At 38.4% G+C, this 20,642-nt stretch overlaps 1 protein-coding gene across 2 annotated transcripts; it reads left to right on the plus strand.

The window, feature by feature from the left end:
* Positions 1–117: 117 nt before the first annotated feature.
* Positions 118–18,529, plus strand: ASB15 (ankyrin repeat and SOCS box containing 15). Of its 2 annotated transcripts, none has more exons than XM_055711735.1 (11): positions 118–1,009; positions 2,668–2,913; positions 9,380–9,521; positions 10,890–10,942; positions 11,039–11,170; positions 11,566–11,724; positions 13,757–14,002; positions 14,633–14,804; positions 15,180–15,750; positions 16,304–16,457; positions 17,958–18,529. In XM_055711735.1, the coding sequence occupies exons 3-11, from the start codon at positions 9,409–9,411 to the stop codon at positions 18,128–18,130; spliced, it is 1,773 nt and encodes a 590-aa protein (XP_055567710.1). In that variant the 5' UTR covers positions 118–1,009; positions 2,668–2,913; positions 9,380–9,408; the 3' UTR covers positions 18,131–18,529. The 2 variants fall into 2 exon arrangements, with proteins under 2 accessions (XP_055567710.1, XP_055567711.1); XM_055711736.1 differs by lacking the exon at positions 2,668–2,913 and having other exon boundaries at positions 119–184; positions 844–1,009.
* The last annotated feature ends 2,113 nt before the right edge of the window (positions 18,530–20,642 follow it).

Below are 20,642 nucleotides of genomic sequence, written 5' to 3' on the forward strand. Positions count from 1 at the left end.
GGAGGCGGGGGGAGGGCTGCGGGGGCGGGGCCAGCGAAGGGGCGGGGCCTGCTCGGGCCTGCTGAGCGCGGTGGCGTTCGCTGCTCCGGCGGCGGCTGCGTGGCTGGCCGCTGTTCGGCTCGGCTCGGCCCGGCTCGGCTCGGCCTGGCCCGGCTTCCTGCTCTGAAGGAAGCCTGACAGTGTGGTGTGCGGGCGCGGTGGGGGAGAGGCGGTTGGGCCCTGGCTGTGGAGCCGCAGGGGGAAGGGCAGGCGCGGGCACTGCCCAGCCTTGGCAGGGCGCAGCCCGGCCTCCCCGGCGCGGCAGCCCGTCTTGGGGACAGGCCGCAGGGCCTGCCCCCTCACACCTCTCCCTGAAACCGACACAGGCCGGCCTGTGCGTAGTGTTTGGTCAGGAGCGGTCCCCGATCCGAAGGCAGCCCAAATTTTGGAGCCCAGTGCTTTTAGGTGGGCTGGGTAAGCTGTAGCAGTACGCTACAGTTCATGCTTTGCTGTACTTACATAGATTTGAATATTCCTTTTTAAATATAAGCGTGTTCTGTTAGGGAAGCTGTCTAGACGAAATTGTTGAAGACAGCTTGTGATCAGTTTGCAGAACTTAGAAATTTCTGCATGAGGAATAATCTTTTGAAAGGTTTGTTACTAGAAATGTGTCACACAGAAATGTTGCATTTAGACTTTTAGCACATTTCTAGTAAAAATGCAGTACATGTTTGGTTGATGTGTTCTGTACGGCAGGTGACAGTAGTTGAAAAGCACCTGTTTCTGCCAAGTGGTAGCTAGCTGCCAGTAACGAGTTCTCAAATCTGTTACAGGTTCATAGGTTTTTGTTTTATTTTTTCAAAGTGTTTTGCAGATTCTAAGCTTAGTCCAAGCTTCAGAGTTTATTTCAAAGCTGTCCTTCATTAGACGAATTGGCAATCCTTAAAGCTTCAGAAGTATGTTTGGCTGCTGCTGAGAGCAGTTTTGTCTAATGTGTACTTGGAAATAAAGCTGTTTATGTACACTCAAGGTGAGATTTTGGTGTAGTAAATGTGATTTGAATATGTGTCAGCTTCCTTCATTCTTTTATGGAGTGTGTTCAGGGTTTGCAGAAGTTTCTAGCATGAATTCTAGTTTTCTGCAACATACATGTAAAAAATAAGTACCTTCCAATTGATAACTAGTGCGGTGTGTAATAGTAAGCACTTTTATGCCTGGGAATAGGATCTAATTTAGAAATAAGGCAGAAGCTTATAAACAATTAGAATATTATGTATTTTTAGTAAAGTTATTATATTAAAGGGTTGTATGTGCATGTATTTATCAGTCAGGTGTTCCTGAGGTTGATAATTTTCTATCCCAGAGAATAGCCAGAAGTATTCTGGAATTTGTTTAATAAAATGAAGCATGCATACACCATCTACAAATTTTAGCTGTGCAATTGGTTTGACAAATTGTGTTAAAAGTAGCTGATTAACTGCAGAATCAAAAATAAGATTCACTGTAATGGAATATGTCAAGTAGGTAATTTCTGAGTTAATGTGATCAGTTAATAAAAAAATTACTGTAAAATACTGACAAAAACAGACTATTAAGGGACTTCAGATAGAACGGGAGAAAAGAGCAAAAAGTTTATTGGTGGACATAAACATAACATCTATTTGAAGATGTAGTTGTCCTTCTATTAAGTTTAGATCTTTATAGCCTGGCTGCTAATTTAACAGGTGAATTTTGCATAGTGAGTAAGATGTGATAATAATTGTGTTGTAACTTTGTGTTATTTATTCTGGACAAATTTTTCTTAATAAACCTTTTGGCCTGCCTTTGAGCTCCTCTTTTCTATACCTGGTAAGCAAACCCAACAAACTCAAGTTTCAGAATATCATAGAGTTCTCCCTGACAGCCGATCTTGTATTAATAAGACATGAACTACTGCCATTCCATAACTAAAGCAAAGTGATTAATACAGTTTTTGTCAGAATTCAGAGTTTGTGCTTCTCCATTTCTGAGTGTACTTTGAACATCATGTCAGAAAGACCTGGAGTTTCTTTTTGAGGCACTGAGAATCTTTCTTTCCTGTTAAAATTACATTATTTAAAATTTTCTGCCTTTTTTATTGGATCATCCCTGTGTTTTTACCTTCTCTGTGATGGTCCAGCCAGATGATCTATCTCCTGACTGAACTGACCACAGCACAAATTGTTCTGTGCCTGGTGATCATCTTCAACCAGATTAGCTCAGTTAGCATCAGACAATAGTTCTAACCATCTGTTTAGACAACCCAAGCATGTAGGTGTCCTTGCCCCATCGTAGTACAAAGAATGAAAAATTGTAAGCCATATCGATGAATCAGTTCATGAAATCAATCCAGGAGTGATGCAGCAGGAAGTTCCACAAATTGCCAAACTGTTTCAGTGCATAATTGATTTTAAAATATAACAATTCCCAAGACCTAAGAAATATTATTAGAGTACCTTCAACAATTACCTGGTTTTCCAAAAAAAAAAAAAACCCCAAACCACCTACGAAGCATATCACAGTTTATTATCTGTTTAACAGTGGTGAGTCTGTTAGGAATATTATCCTGTGTGTTAATATACAGTGCGTAGGTGCCCTAAGAAGACCTTGCTATAGCTGTGACTTCTCTTCCCTTTTTTGTCTCACCAATGAATTTCTCTCACTGCGAAGTCTTGCAAATTGCCATACGATTTGGTATCTGGACAAGAGTCTTGTTCTGGCTTTACATGCATGGAGCGTAATTGACTGATAGATTTATACCTAGTAGCTGTTGGAAGAGCAGAATCAGATACCATTTACATAGCAATGCAAAATATTATTAAAAATATCTGAAAAGCAAAACAATGCCGTGCTTGTAATGTGGATATATACTATTTGGAGTGTCCTGGTTATGTGAAAGAAATGAAAGAACTCAAGGTAAGCAATTAAAACATTTGTGTTCTTTTATTTTATGCTTTAGGTATATTTCTGTTCTTATCTCTTAGCCAACAGTAGAGCAGTGTCTCAGCACTGTTTCTGTCTGCTTCTGTTGTACTGTGTTGGATTTTTTTTGGAGGCTTGCCACACTTACTTAAGTTGCACTGGCAAAAGAAGTTGCAATGAATATTATTTATCATCAGTAAATGGTTTTCTTGATCTTGTGTCCAAAGATGAGATGCATGTAGTGCCTTAGTTAAGCTTACAGTTTTATGGTTCTATAAATGCAAGTGAATCATGGGGCACAGAAGAGTTCACAGTGTACCATTTCATTTCATCAGAACAATTAAAGATAAGTTGGAAGTTTGTTGTTTTGGTTTGTTTTGTTTCCTTCTTGTCTGTTTATTTTGGTAAAGACAATAACTAATTGGTTAAAACCAAAACAAGACAGTTACTGCATCAGTGGTAGGTATCCAGCTTCTTTCTCGTCCCATCCCTGTGATTTAATTTACCGGGTACTGCTATTCTTGAGGCTTCGTTTGGGTTATTCTGCTTTTGCATCACTGCTGTCTGTGGTGCCATGCCTCCTGCTTCTTTGTCCAATTTGAAGTTACTAAATCTAGTCAAATAAGTGCTATAACTGGCTGTCATGGAATCTATAAAGCTTTGCATCAAATCAGCCTCGGAGAGAGAGACACTTTAGTGTTTGCTGATGTGATATGGCGGGATCTATGACTAGTTAGAGGCTAAACCTTCCCAGATTTGTTTTAATTTATGTAAATATGTTACCAGATTTTGTTAATGTGACCCTTGAGACTAAGTTGGCAAATAATTTATTTTCTTAATGAGAGTTGTTGAACCAATGAGGGCACAGATAATCTTATTATACCATCTAGACCTCGTGTTACATTTGACAAGATTTTAGAGAAGTCATGTGTAATACTTTCCTGTGGGTCAAGTCTGCTTATGTTACAGTTGTACAAGGTCAGACCTTAATTTGTCTAGCAACTGGGTATTTAATTTTAGAAGTATCACAGGACACATCAGCTTGCAGGGCACTGTTCCTGGCTGTTCAAAATGCAGGCCCCAGAGTAACAGTGGCAAGATAATGGGTTGCAAAGGTGAGAATATATGGTATGCTCGCCAGTTAGACTAACAGAGAAGTAGTTTAAAACTGTAATATTTAATAGACTGAGTCCAAATTTAGTCCGCTATTAATTATTTTATTGCTATGAATAACCTCTTTGCATGCCTCAAGGCCTTCTATTTATAGAGAGCAAAGCTAGGATTGTCTAGTTTATTTTAAGGATAAGAAATTAGAATAACATTAACACTCACATAACTTTAGCTTTATACCTATGTTTTCAAAAGTGATGAATGCTTGATACACTTCTTTCCAAGGAAAGATGCAATTTCCATGATTAGCAAGTAGTTCAGATTCTTTTCAATGAAAAAACAGTAACTTAGTTGTAAGAGACCAAAAGTTGCTGGGTTTTTATTGGGTTTTTTTTAAGGAAAACAGCAAGAAGTAGTACCTAGTTTTTCAGGCATAAATGGAAAAAATATAAGGAAAATACCAGTCTACTCAAAATATTGTTTAAGGAAACATTCTTGGTAGTACAAAAAGTAAAACTTGTTTAGAATAAGCATTTGCAATTCTTTCTAGTGATCTAGTGCCTGGGTCTGGTAATTGTGAAATTTCCATAGCTGAGTGGCAGATTTTCCTGCCGAGGTTTTTGGTGTTGTCATTGCCACGTCACATAAATGTAGCAGGGGTGTCTCTGCTGCTGCTCAGTGTACCAGCCATGTTGTTATATTCCACTGTGATCCTAGTGGAACATCCACGCTTCAGTCGGACCTTGTCACCTCAGCACAGTGTTATTACCAGCAGTGATATCGCAAATCAGGCTCTCGAAGCACGTATAGACCCCTGGCAATGTGTCCAGCACTTGTGCTGTGGTGAGCTGTTGGCCTTATAATTACTGAACCATGTTACAGTCACTTGCCAATTTACCAACTTTCTCATTTTATAATATATTATTAATTCTTCTGGGATAAGGTAATTTGAAAACAGTACACATAACAATCCTGAAATACTGCTCATCTGAGACCTGTCTGGTTAAGCCTGTGTTCAAGCAGAGCTTTACATTGCCTGTGGCATAATCAGCCTGGGGAATACAGCAAAGCAGGAGCTGGCTGACTAAATGGGTATGGAAGTTATATGACCAGGGGAAAAAAATGCTTTTCTATGATGACCTTAAACTGATTTCTTCCTCGAATCTTTTGGAGAGAAAGGGGAGGTAGAAAGGAAATACGTTTTTCTGAAAACAAAAGGATTTTCTTACTAAATTACTATCCTGCAAGATGCTCTGTGCTCTTAACCCTTCTTGGAATCTGTGATGTCAGAGGGTATTGATCATCTGACAGGACTAAACCATATGTGAACATCTTCATAAAGACACTAACATACCAAACCAGCCTTTTTTCAGAGTTTGCAGTGCGAGGGTTTAAGGCCAGGCCTGTGAAAGTCTTTGGGAGTCTTTTTGGTTCAGGCTGTAGGGTAAATACAATATGATGGTCTGTAATATAATAATTTTCAGTCATAGTTCTCCTAAGGACAGCAACTTCATTAGAGTTTGCAGGGCATGAAGGTCCATCCATGTGGATCTGATAAGGTGATCATGATTCATTAAGAAGATGCTTCAAAAATTTCAGCAATGGCATGAAGTCTTCAAATGGAGGGTTTTCAAAACGAAAGGTGAAGAAAGGGGGGGTAGCTTATGTTTGTCTTTAAGCTGTTGTGGAGGAAACAAGATAATGGATGTTACAGACTTTTCCTTAATAAATTCCCTTACGTAAATTAACTGTTTGATCTCGTTAGGAGCATATCCCAGCTGCCAGTGAAATGTCAATGTATTCTAAAATGAACTTCCCTTCTAGCTGATGGCAGGAAGAGGCTGTAGATATGTTTATTGAGATACACTTCTAAAACTGCTAGTCCAGGAGAGGTTTTATCTTTGTTGTCTAATAGGTTTGTCAGTCATCAGAATCGTGTGTATTTGTGGGTTAAATGATGGAAGCTTTAAGGTTCTATCAGAATTAGAAAAGGGTTTATGAAAATCTGAAGAAAAACGCACAAAAGAACCTTAATTCAGAATTCTCACGCATGTCAGCAAAGTGCATTGCCAACAAGAGATGACGAAGAGAGGCTCAGTTTCACGGCCTTATTGATGATGAGAATTTTACATTCTGGTTAATAAGAAACTTGTGACAGCATTTAGGAAGAAAAGATGATTGGCTGCTTTGTTTTGTTTAACTTTTTGAAGTTGCTGTGTTTTGTATTACACATTGGAAGTTTGACATGGGATACCTTCCTTTCTGCATAAAGCAAACTATATTTTAAAACCCCCATCTTCTTATTAATTTCTTTTTTCTGCAACAAACTTGATAGGCTTTCCTAAGCTAGTTTTGATCGTAAGAATTTCATAACATCATTGTCATTGTTTTTTAGAATTATGGAGAAGTTTGTGTTGTCCATCCTGTCCAACAGGATGTCAGTCAGCTTGCTCAGTAATTTCTGACATCTTTATTGCATGAGAAGTTTTAGCAAAACTTCAGTATGCCAGAACGTAACTTTGAGAACTTGTAAGCATTAATATGATATGCGGCAGATTTAACATTATGCAAGATGTGGAAGATTTATGTGTGAAATCTTTTAGACTCTTATGCTGAAGCCTTGATTAGAGACACAAAAGGAACAGAGAACCTTCCAGAAAAGCATTGCCTTTTATGAGCAATGTAAAAGTCTAGTCTATTCTTATAAGACCCAAATGAAAATGTGTCTGTGAGCTGTTTTTTTTAATTTATTATTTGTGGAGGATTTTTGCAGTCAGAGGTGGCAGTTAAGGCCAAAATTGTATATTTTTTCCTTCAGAGAAAATGGGACTAAAGTGGAGATATTTTTTCCACTTCCCATCAGATTGTCCATCCTTGCAGTTAAAAACCTGGGTCATGGTTCCAGTACATATTGAAAGAAGTGGGAAACTGCATTATATGGGAATCTGAATCCAAGACCTTTAACTTCTGAGTCAGTCTGACTGTAAACCCCTAGTAATTTACTTTTGGTTTACATGCTTTATGATGATGTACCAAGTAGTAAACTGTTTGTGGATGGGATTATAATACTGGCTGTGGTATTTTGGTTGACTTACTATTTACAGGAGCAATGCAGAAATTAGTCTAAAAAGAAATCTGGTTAACAGTTTCTCTTGAAGACCATTTTCAGAAAATGTGCTCCAAATAATTTTTACCATGTTCCTTCTCTATTTGCAAAATTACTAGGACACCCCACAATGCCATTCTGTAAGAAACGCACTACAGATGCTTAGTATAATTGTTTAATACTTGTGCAACACTTTGATGAAGATAAAGTGTTCTGTGTGGTAGATACAGTACATTACTCTATAAACTGGGGGAGGAGTAGTTTAAAACTTTAAAAAAAAAATAATTCAACATCTGGTGTCCCCAGTCTGATTTAAGGATAAACATGTTAAGCCACTAAGATTGAATCAAACAGAGAAACTTTGGCAAAACCCAGACCCCACATGTTAAAACCTGGGTAGCAACAGCTAGGCATGTATTAAGTTTTTGTTCGTTATATATCTTTTATGATATATAAATACTACCTTGTACACTTCAGGAACCTACAGGAAGATGTTGTGAAGAGCAATATTCCTGACCATCCCATTATAGTTACAATTTACTAGCAAGGCATTCGGTTGATGTGATATCACTAGCAAAAAGCATAGCGAACATAAGCCACAGTTAAAACTGGTGATACAAGCAGTCTGAATTTAAGCTGGTAAGTATAGTTCAGAGGTTTGACATAGTCCGTCACTAATACACTGAGCCTTCCAACTGCTCTCACACCTTGAAAATAATTCTGGCATGGCTTGACCATCACCTGGGCTTGTATACTGAACTCCCGTCATTGTCCATTAAACTTCATGACTGCAGAAGTAGTGCAGAGATTCCAAAGTCCTTAGCTTGCCTTCACAAACCATACCTTGGCAGTGTAAAAATAAAGGAAGACTTGCAAGTGTTTATGGTGTGGGTTTTTTTTAATAATATATTACTGATCATTAAAATTAATAATGACACAAGGCCATTGTAAAGTTTTGTTATGCAACCACTTGTCCATGAATTCCAAAAATCTTGCACATTGTTATATTAACATAAAGTAGCTTTTGTGTTTTATTTGTCTCTCCCTCAAATCCCTTATTTTTTATTTGAGAAAACATCCATCCCTTTCCAGGAGAGGAGAGGTTATAGAATGGTTTGGGTTGGAAGGGACCCTTAAAGGGCATCTCGTCCAACCCCCCTGCAATGAGCAGGGACATCTTCATCTAGATCAGGTTGCTCACAGCCCCGTCCAGCCTGACCTTAAATGTTTTCAGGGATGGGCCATCTGCCACCTCTATGGGCAACCTCTTCCAGTGTTTTACCACTTTCATTGTAAAAAATTTCTTCCTTATATTTGGTCAAGATCTACCCTCCTTTAGTTTAAGACCATTATTCCTTTTCATATTGCTGCAGGCCCTACTAAAAAGTCTGTCCCCATCTTATAAGTCTCATTTTAAATCTTGAAAGACAGTAGAGTTCTGAAATAACAGCTGGATGACATGTCACCACCTGAACTGTAGTGCCATGCCGTGGACTTTCGCATACTGGAATCCCATGTCCAAAGAGCACTGGTTGGTGGATCCACCTTGTATCAGTTGCCAGTGCTGCTCTGGCTGAAGGAAGCAGGGAAAAATGCGCTTTCCCCATGAGTCAAGTCAGTTCAGAGTTTCTCTAAAATAATTTGATTTTTGTGTAAATCCTGAATAAGTGCAATGTGTGATCACCCTTAGAGCTGGTCAGGTGTTTCATTCTGAACTGCAGACCCTCTCTGTAAATAATTCTCAGGCAATTTGCGTGGGTCTTGTGTCTGTAATTATTAAATGTATATGTATGTGTTTATGTTCATGAATTCCTTGGGAATGCCTGTGTTTGATAGGAATAATTCATGAGGTGATGACTTTGTTTACTGTTCATTATTCATGCTTTTATGGAAATCATATATTCACTGACTTGATGACCACAGCTTTCTAAAAAGGAGAAGTTTCTTTTTATGGTTCACAGATTGTCCAGTATTTGCCTGTAGATGACAAATGTAGCATGTGAACAATAAAAAGAGCTTTTCCTAAATGGCATGTCTAGTACTAAATGTTTCCAGGGTTGTTTTCTTTTCTATCACCATTTTTAAACAGGAATTTAATCATATTTAAATAGGAATAAACTCACCAAAACATTATTAAAGTAAAAGAAATTTATGGAAACACCTGATTTTATTATAAAAATACCTTAAGCAAGATATGACCCTTATGATCTTTAGCAGTATATTTTTGTGTGTATTTGCAAACAGCTCATCATTATAGCTCACCATAAAAAATTATGGATGAAAGAGAAGATTTGGTTGAAGATCTGCTCACTGAATATGCCATACAGCTTAGCATTCAAGAATCAAATGGGGCCAAACCACCAGTGTCTTCCAGCTATAATGACAGGTACTATCGATTCAATGTATGTTAGAGATTATGCCATATTTTAACAGTGTTTTGATACATGGATATTTAGTGCCTTTTAACATGCTTAAAACAGGTCAGACTGTTACGCCTGTCAGTGAAGCACTGTCTGAAGCAATGATTGCAAAGAGTAAACAGAATAGAAATGCTGATTTTGTTTTTCTCTAACATTTCTAAAGCCTCAAACCTTAAAGGCAATGGATTTGGATTTGTTAGTAGTCTATCTGTTCTGTTATTGTAACAGTGTCCCAGGCTTTCCCTGTGCACTCGGATACATACATGTACAAGAAAAATCCAAACCAGAAGAATAACAAAAACCCCACAGGGATGTTCCAGTGAGGGTTCATATGTGACATTAATGTTACAGTTAAGAGTGGTTCCCGTGATTAAGAAATGTGGGGCTCAGCTGAGCTACATGGGGAGCTGAGATTTGCTTGGCTAAACAGTACTTCCCTTAGCGTTTCAGGCCATTCACGTTCTTACAAAAAGTGTATGTGTCAAACAGAGCTGAACTTCATCTTCACAGAAGGTTTTCAGCAGTAGTCCCATAAATACATTTTGTAGATTGCCCCGTATAAGATGGGAGGACATAGAACTGTAAGTCTTGGGGGACTGTTAACCTTTCCTCATTTCCTGTGGGCTCTCGTGAAGGTTTGGGCCCTCATGGGGCTCCTGCTGTAGGACTGGAATCTCCCTTGTCACTGAAGGCTCTCAGGCAGAGCCACCGGGTACTCTTGTTATTTGGCTGGGTTTTGTTGGTTTTTTTCGTAAATCATTAAATCTGATTTATTTCTTAATATGCTTTTATCACCAAATATCTCAAGGAACTAGTAGGCACCAGCATTTAAATTCAATCTCATGGATGTTTAAATGATATTCTTAAAAACATTGCAACTCCTTTTTTTTCTTTTTTTCTTTTCTTTTCTTTTTTTTTTTTAGGAAAAATGGTACCACTGACATCATCAAACTCTCCTTCTTTAGTGAATATTGACATTCTGATTCTCATTCATTTTCATTCTTACTTGCTGTCTAAGGTTTCTGAATCTTAAGGGCTCATTTCTGTAGTGTGGGGTAAATACAGTTTTTTAGTCTGCGTCAGAATTCTTCACCAAATTAGGAGTTCGTTCAGGTCAGCCCGCAACAGGAATTGCATCTAACTTGAGAACTTTGGTACTCTGAAGGTCCACAGAACAGACTTAACTTAGGAGGTCACAAGGCTAATCAAGATTGTAGTTTATGTATTCAAAGGAAAGTTGGCTCAGATGAGGACCTAATGGAAAATATTCAATAAATAATATAATGCATCTACTTCTTGTTTATATTTTCTGTTTTCTGCTCTTTTTTGGATAGTTTTGTACCACCTAGTGAGGAAAATAGGAAAATTGTAGCATCCATAAAGCAAGGTAAAAACCCTAAAATGAAATAGTCCCTTTGCAAAACTGAGCTTTCCGTATGTTATTTTCCCAACTGCATCTCATTTATCTGTTGGATTTTTTAAGGTCAAGTATTTGGGCTCCAAGAACTTGTGAAACAGAAATACGCTTTGGATGAAGCTGATGAAAGAGGGTGGTTTCCACTGCATGAGGCTGCAGCCCAGCCAATTCAGCAAATACTTGAAGTCATTTTAGATGGTAAAGTAAAAATATCCCACAAGATAAGGGGAGCAGCAAAGAAACATAGAACAATGAACAGCCATCCACAACAGCAGGCTAGAACTGTTTAGTAAAAAAAGAATGATCAAATCTTCCATGGAGCATCTTGCTTATGTTGTTTAAGTATTCAGGCAAATTTTCTTTTGGGGAAAGTTGCATAAATTTATACCAGCAAAGAACTTGGAACATTTCTAACATTTTGTTCAGACAGAGCAGAAATTAGCGATTCAGCATGTTTGGCAGTATTAGTTAACTTAAGTTAAACATAACTACAAGTACTTTTTGTAAAGACTTAGCATTTAAGGGTTTCTGGTATATGTGTATGTGTTAACAACCTTGTGCTTTAATTTTGTTTTACGTTCTGTCACCTCTAGCATCTTATAAAACAATGTGGGAGTACAAAACATGCGATGGAGAAACGCCATTAACTTTGGCAGCAAAAGCTGGCTTTGTGGAAAATGTACGAACGTTGCTGGAAAAGGGTGTTTGGCCCAATACCACAAATGACAAAGGAGAAACTCCACTTCTGATCGGTAACTGCCTCCTCTCCCTAGGTTTAAGCAAGCAGTGCTTCCCTTGTGCTAAGTACTCACCCAAGTGCTCTTGTTGGCTTGTGTGGTTTAGATGCTGGTCATCTTTTTAGATGAAACTAAGTGCCCAGCTCTTGGTGAAACATACCCAGTGTTCAGTTCAGCACTCATTATGCTTTAAGTGATCACTGAGCTGATCTTAAGGATGCTCCTTATGCTTTAGGTGATTGCTGGACTGGTCCTAAGAAAATGGCATGTATTTCTTTGCTCAAGGTACCTTCTCTGTATCTTCAGGTGCCATAAGACCTTTACCAGCCTATTTGGCAATCTTAAAGTACAAGTATGGTACAAGAATAAGCTGTTGCTTTAACCTGAATGTGTGTTTTCTGGAGGTTATTGGAGATTTTTAGCTTTATCAGGTGATTTCCTCAGAGGTAGACAGGTATTTTCAGTGTCAAAATCTCCCATCTCATTTCCTTCCCCTCTTGCACTGAAAATAAGCTTCAGCTGCATTTCTGTGTAATACCTCAATTTAAAGAAAGATGATTCCTTTGGAAGATTTTACGCTACTGGTAGACTTAAATGAGCTTTACTATACATGAGTAATTTAGCTATATTAGCTTCTAATTTCTGTTGAATGTCAAAACATCTCCATTCTTCTGAGGAAAGGAAATCTGTGAATTTAAAACAGTTTGAGAAAAAAAAAAGAGAAAAAAAAATCAGTGTTAAAATATTCAGTTATCTGAATTTTTGTTCCATCAGATGCGATTACCATATTAACATTTTAAGGCACTGAGGCATTTCTAGAGGGTTCCTCTACAATGTTTTGCTTTGCATTGTTTCAGCTCTTTTCAGTAATCGTAAGTCTGTGACACATTTAAGTTATTTTCAGCCTTGGCTTTTAATGAACCCTGCAAAGAGTTAACTAGAGCTTATGAAAAGGGTCTTTCCCCGTTGTAATGACAATTAATTTTCCTAAATGTTTCTCTATACAAACTCCTGAAAATTAGATTTGTCAGCTATGTACAGCTTACGTGATGCTTTTTATGTTTTTTCTGTCGTTTAGTGCTGAAAATGTGGATGTACATATTGTTGTGCATCATAGATTTCAGTCTTAGTCTCAGTGAAATAGAGGATCTGGTGCTCAACACAATAATAGATGATGCTCATGATTTAATTGCCCCTTTTAATTTTAAAGCTCTGGATTAAAGGGCTCTTCAGTAGAAAGGCCTGAAGAAATACCTATCTAGTGGGGTGATTTCTGCTTCCAGGTACATTTGGTAGTAATCTACTTCAAAGCAATTGCGGATAATTATGAAGACTGTTGCCTCTTAAAAGCCTTCTTACTTGTGTAATGGGACATTCACAAAAGTTAAATTTGCTAACCCTATGATGCTTACCTCCTGCAGCTGCCCCAGCAGTCGGTAGAGAGATCTGCTATTCCAGAGTGTAGTTCAGAAGTAAAATTAGACTCTTAATCAGGATCACTATTTTATATGTAAATAATTTGCAGATGTAGTTATCCATGAAAACCACGGAATCTCAAAAGGGCAGAATGTGGCCTTTAAGTATGACAGGTGTCAACTGTACTTTGGCAGAGAACAGGCAGTGAGTACACACTAGGAATAGAGTTACCAGGTGACAAAGTCACAGGTGGAATTTTCTGGGGTCCCTGTAATGTTTGCACCAACTTTAGAAGTAAGGACCGTATTTGAATACTATATTAATTGTTGCTTTCCTTGTGATACATCTGCTTCTGCTTTCTCAGAATCAAAGCGGTGCTACTTTTGCCTTCTGTGTTCCAGACTGACATATTTTCCAGCTTGTGTTGGTTTACCTTGATTTCCCGAGCAGCTGACATTATTGCTTATTTTCCAGTAAATTGAATTCCCAGAGGACTGGAAACCTTTTTAATTTCCTCCTATCAGTACACAAGGAAAAACTTCACTGAACTTATTAGATGCCTTTAACTTTCAGGACAACATACCTGGAAATGTAATTGTATTATTTTCTTCCTTTTTAAAATATCTTCAAGCTATAAGAAGGGGCTCTTTTGAAATGGTATCCACTCTGATTAAACACAACTGTAGTATCCACCAGCCGTGTGTAAAACGTTGGTCAGCAATGCATGAAGCTGCAAAACAAGGACGAAAAGACATCGCTGCTCTTCTTCTGAAGAATGGTGGAAATGTGAACCTTAAGGATGGATATGGAGTAACACCATTAGGTGTTGCTGCTGAATATGGTCACTGTGATGTGCTGGAGCATCTTATTCATAAAGGTATGTAGTCAGGTAAAAGGGAAACAGCTCTGCACCAGCATACGTCTTGCCTGGTTGCTGAAGTGGTTTAGAGTGGTCATGGAAAAGGAAGGAAAGACTACTGATGAATGAGAAGATTTGGTTTCTTGGAAGGAAAGGAAGCATATATGAGTGTTCTGCTAGACTGGAGCGATGCTTACGTGTTTCCATAATGCATGAGAAAGGAGTGGCAGAGTTGATACCAATCCATTTCAGTCAAGGAGGGTCTTACTGCTATGCATGCCTTTCTTGCCCTTCTTTATTTCTCTTTACACCCCTCCCTCCCCTCCCTTCCTCCCTCCCGTGTATTATATTGGTATATATTGGTATTGATTAATGGAATGAAGTATTTTTGAAATATGCCAGAACTTTGAAAATCCTCAGTTACACTTACAGTGAAAGCACACCCCACTCAGGTGAGCATTTGGACTTGTATCTGTCCAACTCTTGTTTTGCCTTTTGAGTTTTGCATTTGCCACAATAAGTATTTCTTGTTTTACTAAAGCTTTAACTTAAATGCATCTGAAAATGAAGAGGAAAGTACTCTGGGCTTGTTTTTATGATGATCTGCAAATCACTTTGGATATAATGATAAACTCTGTGTCCTTCAAGGTGGAGATGTCCAGGCCTTAGCAGATGATGGTGCGTCAGTACTGTTTGAAGCAGCCGGAGGAGGGAATCCAGACTGCATAGCTCTTCTTTTGGAATATGGAGGAAGTGGCAATGTGCCTAATAAGGCAGGACTGCTTCCCATACACAAAGCAGCTTATGAGGGGCATTACCTGTGAGTATGAGTTTGGGCTTTACATTTTCTTTAAGGTACAGTGTGGCGCAAAGTCACGTTGAAGACCACTGTAGTAAACTTGCAAGTGTACAGATCATTTATTTCAGAAGTGCCTATGTTACATTAGTTTGAATTAACTTTTAAGTGTTTTTTAGTATAAACAAAGCAAAATGCAAAACACACGCTTTAGAAGTGAAAACCACTGAAACAACTTAAATACAAGGTCCTGTTTGACAGTGCTCAAAACTGGTGTTTCTGTGTTTGGATCGTTTTGTGTAAAGTATCTTAGCTGGTAATTCAGCGTATCGCTGGATGGGGGTCATTTTCTTCATGCAGGGAAGCAATGCCTAACTAGTTTTATTCACTGTTTTTTAGGGCCCTGAAGTATCTCATTCCAGTCACATCCCAAACTGCAATCCAGAAAAGTGGGTTAAGCCCTGTACACTCAGCAGCAGATGGCCAGAACTCGCAGTGTCTAGAGCTCCTCATTGAGAGTGGTTTTGATGTCAATACTCTCTTGGCTGAGCACATTTCAGATAGTTATGATGATGAAAGGAAGACCGCACTTTATTTTGCTGTTTCTAACAATGATGTTCTTTGCACTGAAATATTACTCAAAGCAGGGGCAAATCCAAACAAGGACCCTTTAAACTGTCTTCTTGTGGCAGTGAGAGCTGGCAACCATGAAATTGTAAGGCTGCTCCTATCTTACGGAGCAAATGTCAATTGCTACTTTATGTTGGTTAATGACACGCATTTCCCTAGTGCCATTCAGTATGCTTTGAATGATGAGGTGATGCTGAGGCTGTTGCTCAATCACGGATATAGTGTGGAGATGTGTTTTGACTGTATGCATCAAGATATCTTTGGAAATTCTTTTGTGTGGTCAACTCCAGAGGAAGAGATTCTCCCCGGATGGACTTCTTCTGTAATAAAGGATAATCCTGTAAATATATACCTACCTTCCTTCCTTCTCTTCACTTTACTCTTTCATTAGCCAACTTGAGACATTCCAGATTATTATGCACGGTTAAGATTAACATACTGGCAAAATCCTTTTTTAAAATGCCATAAAAATAAACCAGCCACTTTTCAGTTTCTACTCTGAGAAAGGGAAGATTTATGTACATGGAGTGGTTTTAGATTGGGGTTCATATATTAGAGATTTTGAGAAATCATGAGGCAGGATTCTGGAATTTCTGTTCCTATTCTAACCAGCGGAGTAGATACATTTCCAAAGAACAAAGTAGTGCCATAAATTAAAGCAATGTTACAATAATTATTGGCCTTCAGGACTGTTCAGACAAATTAAAGGATTACAAAGGTTAAGCATGGAAGAAAATGGTTTTTAAGTAACTTACCTAGACATCAATTTGACTGTTAAAGGTCATTGCTAAAACTTTGTTTAAATTATCTCGTGTAATAGCTTTAAAATGTGTTATTTTGGCATTCCTCTACACAGATATTGAAATTATGACTTGATATGTTTTCCCTTTCAGTTCTGTGACTTTATTGCTGTTCCTTGGTTGAAACATTTAGCGGGAAAAGTGGTTCGTATTTTTATAGATTACATGGATTATGTTCCTCTGTGCACAAAAATTAAGTTTGTCTTAGAAACGCAGAAAGAATGGACAGAGATACGTCAGATTTTGGGTAAATATCTAACTTCCAGTTAATGATGTTTTGATTTTTATTATAGGAGACTTTACCTGCTTATCAGTTTTGTCAGTCAAGTCACAGTATTGTCAAGTCACACTCACCCAAAGTGTTTCAGCAGTCCAAATGTGTACTAGCTAAGAATAAGGTTGTGCCTGTTACCCAGTTCTCAGATTGAGACAGGTCTTTACCTATTGCCACTGGTCATAAATTAGTTAATTGGACTGGAATATGGCGAACGTGCAGCTGGTGAGAACTGATGTCACAGGAAATGTCACTGTTGTGTGGGAAGTTCTTTTAGTTGAGCATGACTACTGAGGTACTTCTCAAACTCCTCATTAACCCATGTGACACTAGTCATTGCACAGCTATGGTGCACAACTTTTTTTATTGACAAATATTGCTCATGCTTCCATCCTTTTTGCTCCCTTGATCTTTCAAGTCTATTAATTGTTCAAAGATGATGGTAAGAGCGTGTTTTAGATCCCATTATGTTCAAGGTGGTAGGTGCTGACAATGAGTGTGCCATCACAATCTGTGTACCATCATTCCCTAGCTCTTGACTTACATGATAGACATCTAGAGTTGCCATTATTAATACTGTAATTGAATAATATTTCTTATGTATGCTTTACATTTGAAGTTGTACACATGAGCCTGGACCAGCCACCATTGTTGGCACCAGAGATAGGTTTCACCCACCTTAATTTAAACAAACCTGTTAGGGAATGTATTAAACATTCTCTTTGCATGATTTAATTTTCTTTTACTTTTTTATTATTTATTTTAAATAGAATCTGATTTTAACATCAGCTGTCAAAACCCAAAATATTTAGGTTTAAAACTGGTACCCTGTATTTCAGTTTGTTTCAGTATTTTACACTGGCATGCAGAGGAACTCCTTTTTTGTTAGTGTCACAGGAACATTCAAATAATTTGGTAGTCTTAACTACTGGTATTTCAGGTATGGTGACAGTTTTGTTGTGTTCAGGAAGGCTAAATTAAACTGAGCTCTTTGACTGATGTAAAGTCTGATAAGAAGTATTTGTTTAGAAGACTCAGCAGGCCCAAGCATGTTAAGGTCTGGTCCTGGTGCCTTACTGATACAGCAGAAATGGGAGGTGCCATGGCTGGCCTCAATATGCAATTTTTAAAAGGGGCACCTAGAGAAAGGAGACATCGTTCATCAGTTACCATTGATTACGCTGAATAAAGTCCTGGTTTAGGTATTCAGATGGGTGCTTCGGAGACAGAGTACAGTGTGCATATTTCCAAAAGTGAGACAATAATATCAAGCAGATATCTGATCGAATAAGTTTGGTTAATAGCGCATTGTGTATCGTCACAATTCTGAAGTTAAAAGAATGCTATTTTATTCAGAAGTGACAAAACAATAATGCCCCAAGGTAATAGATTTTGATATTAATTTTATTAGAGCATGTACCGAGAATGTTAATGGCATTGATTTTTGCACCATATTTCTCTTGCTATTTTTAGATAATCCTCGCCCTTTGAAACATCTTTGTCGTCTGAAAATACGTAAACTCTTGGGGTTAAGGAGACTCCAGAAACTGTCATCCATGAAGAAGTTTCCACTTCCACCAGTTCTCAAGAACTATATCCTATACAAAGAATATGATCTGTATGGAAAAGGGATAAATCTAGAATAGTTTTTTAAAATAATTGCATATAGTCTGTAATGCGATGCATTTCCTCACTATTTTTTACTAGCTAAAGACCTGCTTAGTGTTTCATACGCATTCACAACATTCTGATACTTGTTAATAGTTCTTGTATGGGAACAAATTTTTCTTCAAAGCTAGTACATTACAGCTCATTTTTTCACACAACATTGTATTATCCAAATACAGGCTAAAATCAGAATAAGGATGCTGTAATAATTATGTAGAACAGTGCACTCTAAATGGGAATTCGGATGAATAAAGGATAAAAGAAAAATTTTCATGATGGGACTTCACAATGAAGAAGGTAATTGCTGCTCTCAGTTTGTGGCAGTAGTTTATCTGTAAAAGAAAATAAATGTCTAAATTACCTTGGCAAAGAAAAAACGCATGTCTCTGTCATATAATTGGCCTGAAATGTTGCACATTTTTTACTTTGAAGGTCATGGTCCTATTATAAACAAAACACTGAAAAGATTCTTTTCAGCTATTTTTGCACCATGTTTGCTCCCAAGTATGACTGCTGTGTGTGCCAGTACTGCATGTTTCAAGGAAAAATTTGAAGGGCCTTTAAAGTAGGCTGTTTTAAAGACAGAGTAGATTTGGATGGACAAACAAACCAGGCAATTGAGCAGCATATCCCCTTGTTTGAGAAATGTTGCAATGTCAGAACTTTAATTGTGGATCCTACAGTTCTGACAGATCACTTTTCGTTCAGACTAAACACCGCCCTCAGTCATGCTGTAATATGCTTGGCACAGTGTGCTTCTGCATGTCTAGAGAAAAACACGTCTGATTAAATAGTCTGTAAATTATTCTATTAAAAGTGGATTGCACTTACTCCTGTTGCTGTTGTACCATCCCTTCCACCTTGGGGGAAAAAAAAGAAAAAGAACCTGCCTAAGAAAGGATTTCAGTTGGTGGATGTCAGGAATACATAGGGCATAGTCAGAGTTTAGCTAAATATGTAATTTAAGAAATAAGCTAGTTATCACTCAAACCAAAGGGGTCAGCTGAAGCATCCTTCAGCCCTACGCCCTGCATTGGTCTCCCTGTTCTTCAGAACTTCCCCTTATTTGCTGGATGTCATTGTCATATGTCATACTAGCAGCCAGAGATGCAAATTCCACATGCCAGTCCTGTGTGGGTCTGTTCTTTCTCACAACAGATTTACAGGAGCAAACGGAAGGGGTGAAAATAACTGGTCTGGGACATGTAATGAGGGTTGAACCGGAGGCTTAATTGCTGCTTCTGCTCTCACTAGGGCTCCTATTCATCCAGCTTTGCAAAACATGTCCTCTGTTTTTTTGCCGGAAGTTTTGGCCAGGATGAAAACTAATTTGGTCACTTGTGAAAAATTTCTAAATATCTGGCATCTGGGCCAGGCCCCTGACAAGAGGATGCTCCAGGCATGGGCTGAGCACAGAGTGCCCGGTGAACCCAACGCGGCTGTCTGCAGTCAGGGCTCCACTGGCCAATACATCCTGGACATACCAGGATAAATGCATATACGCTGCGTGACCTATAAACTGGTATTTCTGTGGGGGAATTCCTAAACAGAAATACAGCCTTAATAATTCTTACATAGCAGTAATTTTAATGAATACAGTGACCACAACGCAAGAATCTGGGTAGTCACATATCTGATATGGTATACTGCAACCAGCAAAGGGAACATGATCAAATAGGGCTTTAGACAGGAGATTTTAAACCCCCTCTGTGGCTAGAGCCAAATTCCATTAGTAATTTTAGTTCATGGGCCAAAGTTTATATTTAGGACTCCATGCACGCCTCAGGCAATACTTACATTGCCTGCAGCATCAAAACATTCAGCTCTAGGACAGAGCATTGTCCCAAGTGGTTAAAATACCATAAACTAGTCCTGAGAGTATCATTAGGCAAGCTAAAAAGATGATATTGTTGTGTTTATCTTTTAAGCAATACATCTTGGCTCTTTTTGTAGTTGAAGGTGGCCTAATCCTGTTTTAAAGCTTTTCTATCCTTCAACATTGAAGTTCTTTATTTATTGAAGACTTTTTTTCCCTCCCTGGATGCTAAAGTACTACGTTATGAGAAAACATCTTTAATGCTTTCCAGGCAGTTGTGAACTGAATGGAGATAGGAGGGGCAAGAGTTTGTTTTAAATGGAATATAAGCTGAGATAGACACAGAAAGGGAGCTGTTTATCCCTTGTCATGCTTACAGCACAGCTAGGAATTGAACACAAGTCTTTTGACCCCTATGTTTTGCAGCCAGACCATTGAATGCTACTTTTATGGAGTTCAGTACGTGGTGGTGGGAGCAGGAAACATAACTGGTCCAGGACTGGTGACTGTGTAAAAAGAGGCAAAGGCAGCAGCCCCAGCTGGAAGAAGAAATTGGTAGGAAAAAACTACTCCTTTTTTTCCGTGCTTTGACTGTGATTGAACCCTTGCAATGCTGGGATTTAATTTTCTCTGCTATTTGGGTGTGACTCATGGGGTGTTCCACCACAACCCAA

The sequence above is a fragment of the Falco cherrug genome, chromosome 5 (genome assembly GCF_023634085.1).
Source record: "Falco cherrug isolate bFalChe1 chromosome 5, bFalChe1.pri, whole genome shotgun sequence".
Taxonomy (NCBI): Eukaryota; Metazoa; Chordata; class Aves; order Falconiformes; family Falconidae; genus Falco; species Falco cherrug.

What these genes read in the sequence shown, in the direction of transcription:
- ASB15 (XM_055711735.1), top strand. Translation starts at nt 9,409, where the DNA reads ATGGATGAAAGAGAAGATTTGGTTGAAGATCTGCTCACTGAATATGCC. An exon ending in TGTAGCATCCATAAAGCAAG is followed by an intron (nt 10,943 to 11,038) that starts GTAAAAACCCTA and finishes GGATTTTTTAAG; the next exon opens with GTCAAGTATTTGGGCTCCAA. An exon ending in ACTTGAAGTCATTTTAGATG is followed by an intron (nt 11,171 to 11,565) that starts GTAAAGTAAAAA and finishes TGTCACCTCTAG; the next exon opens with CATCTTATAAAACAATGTGG.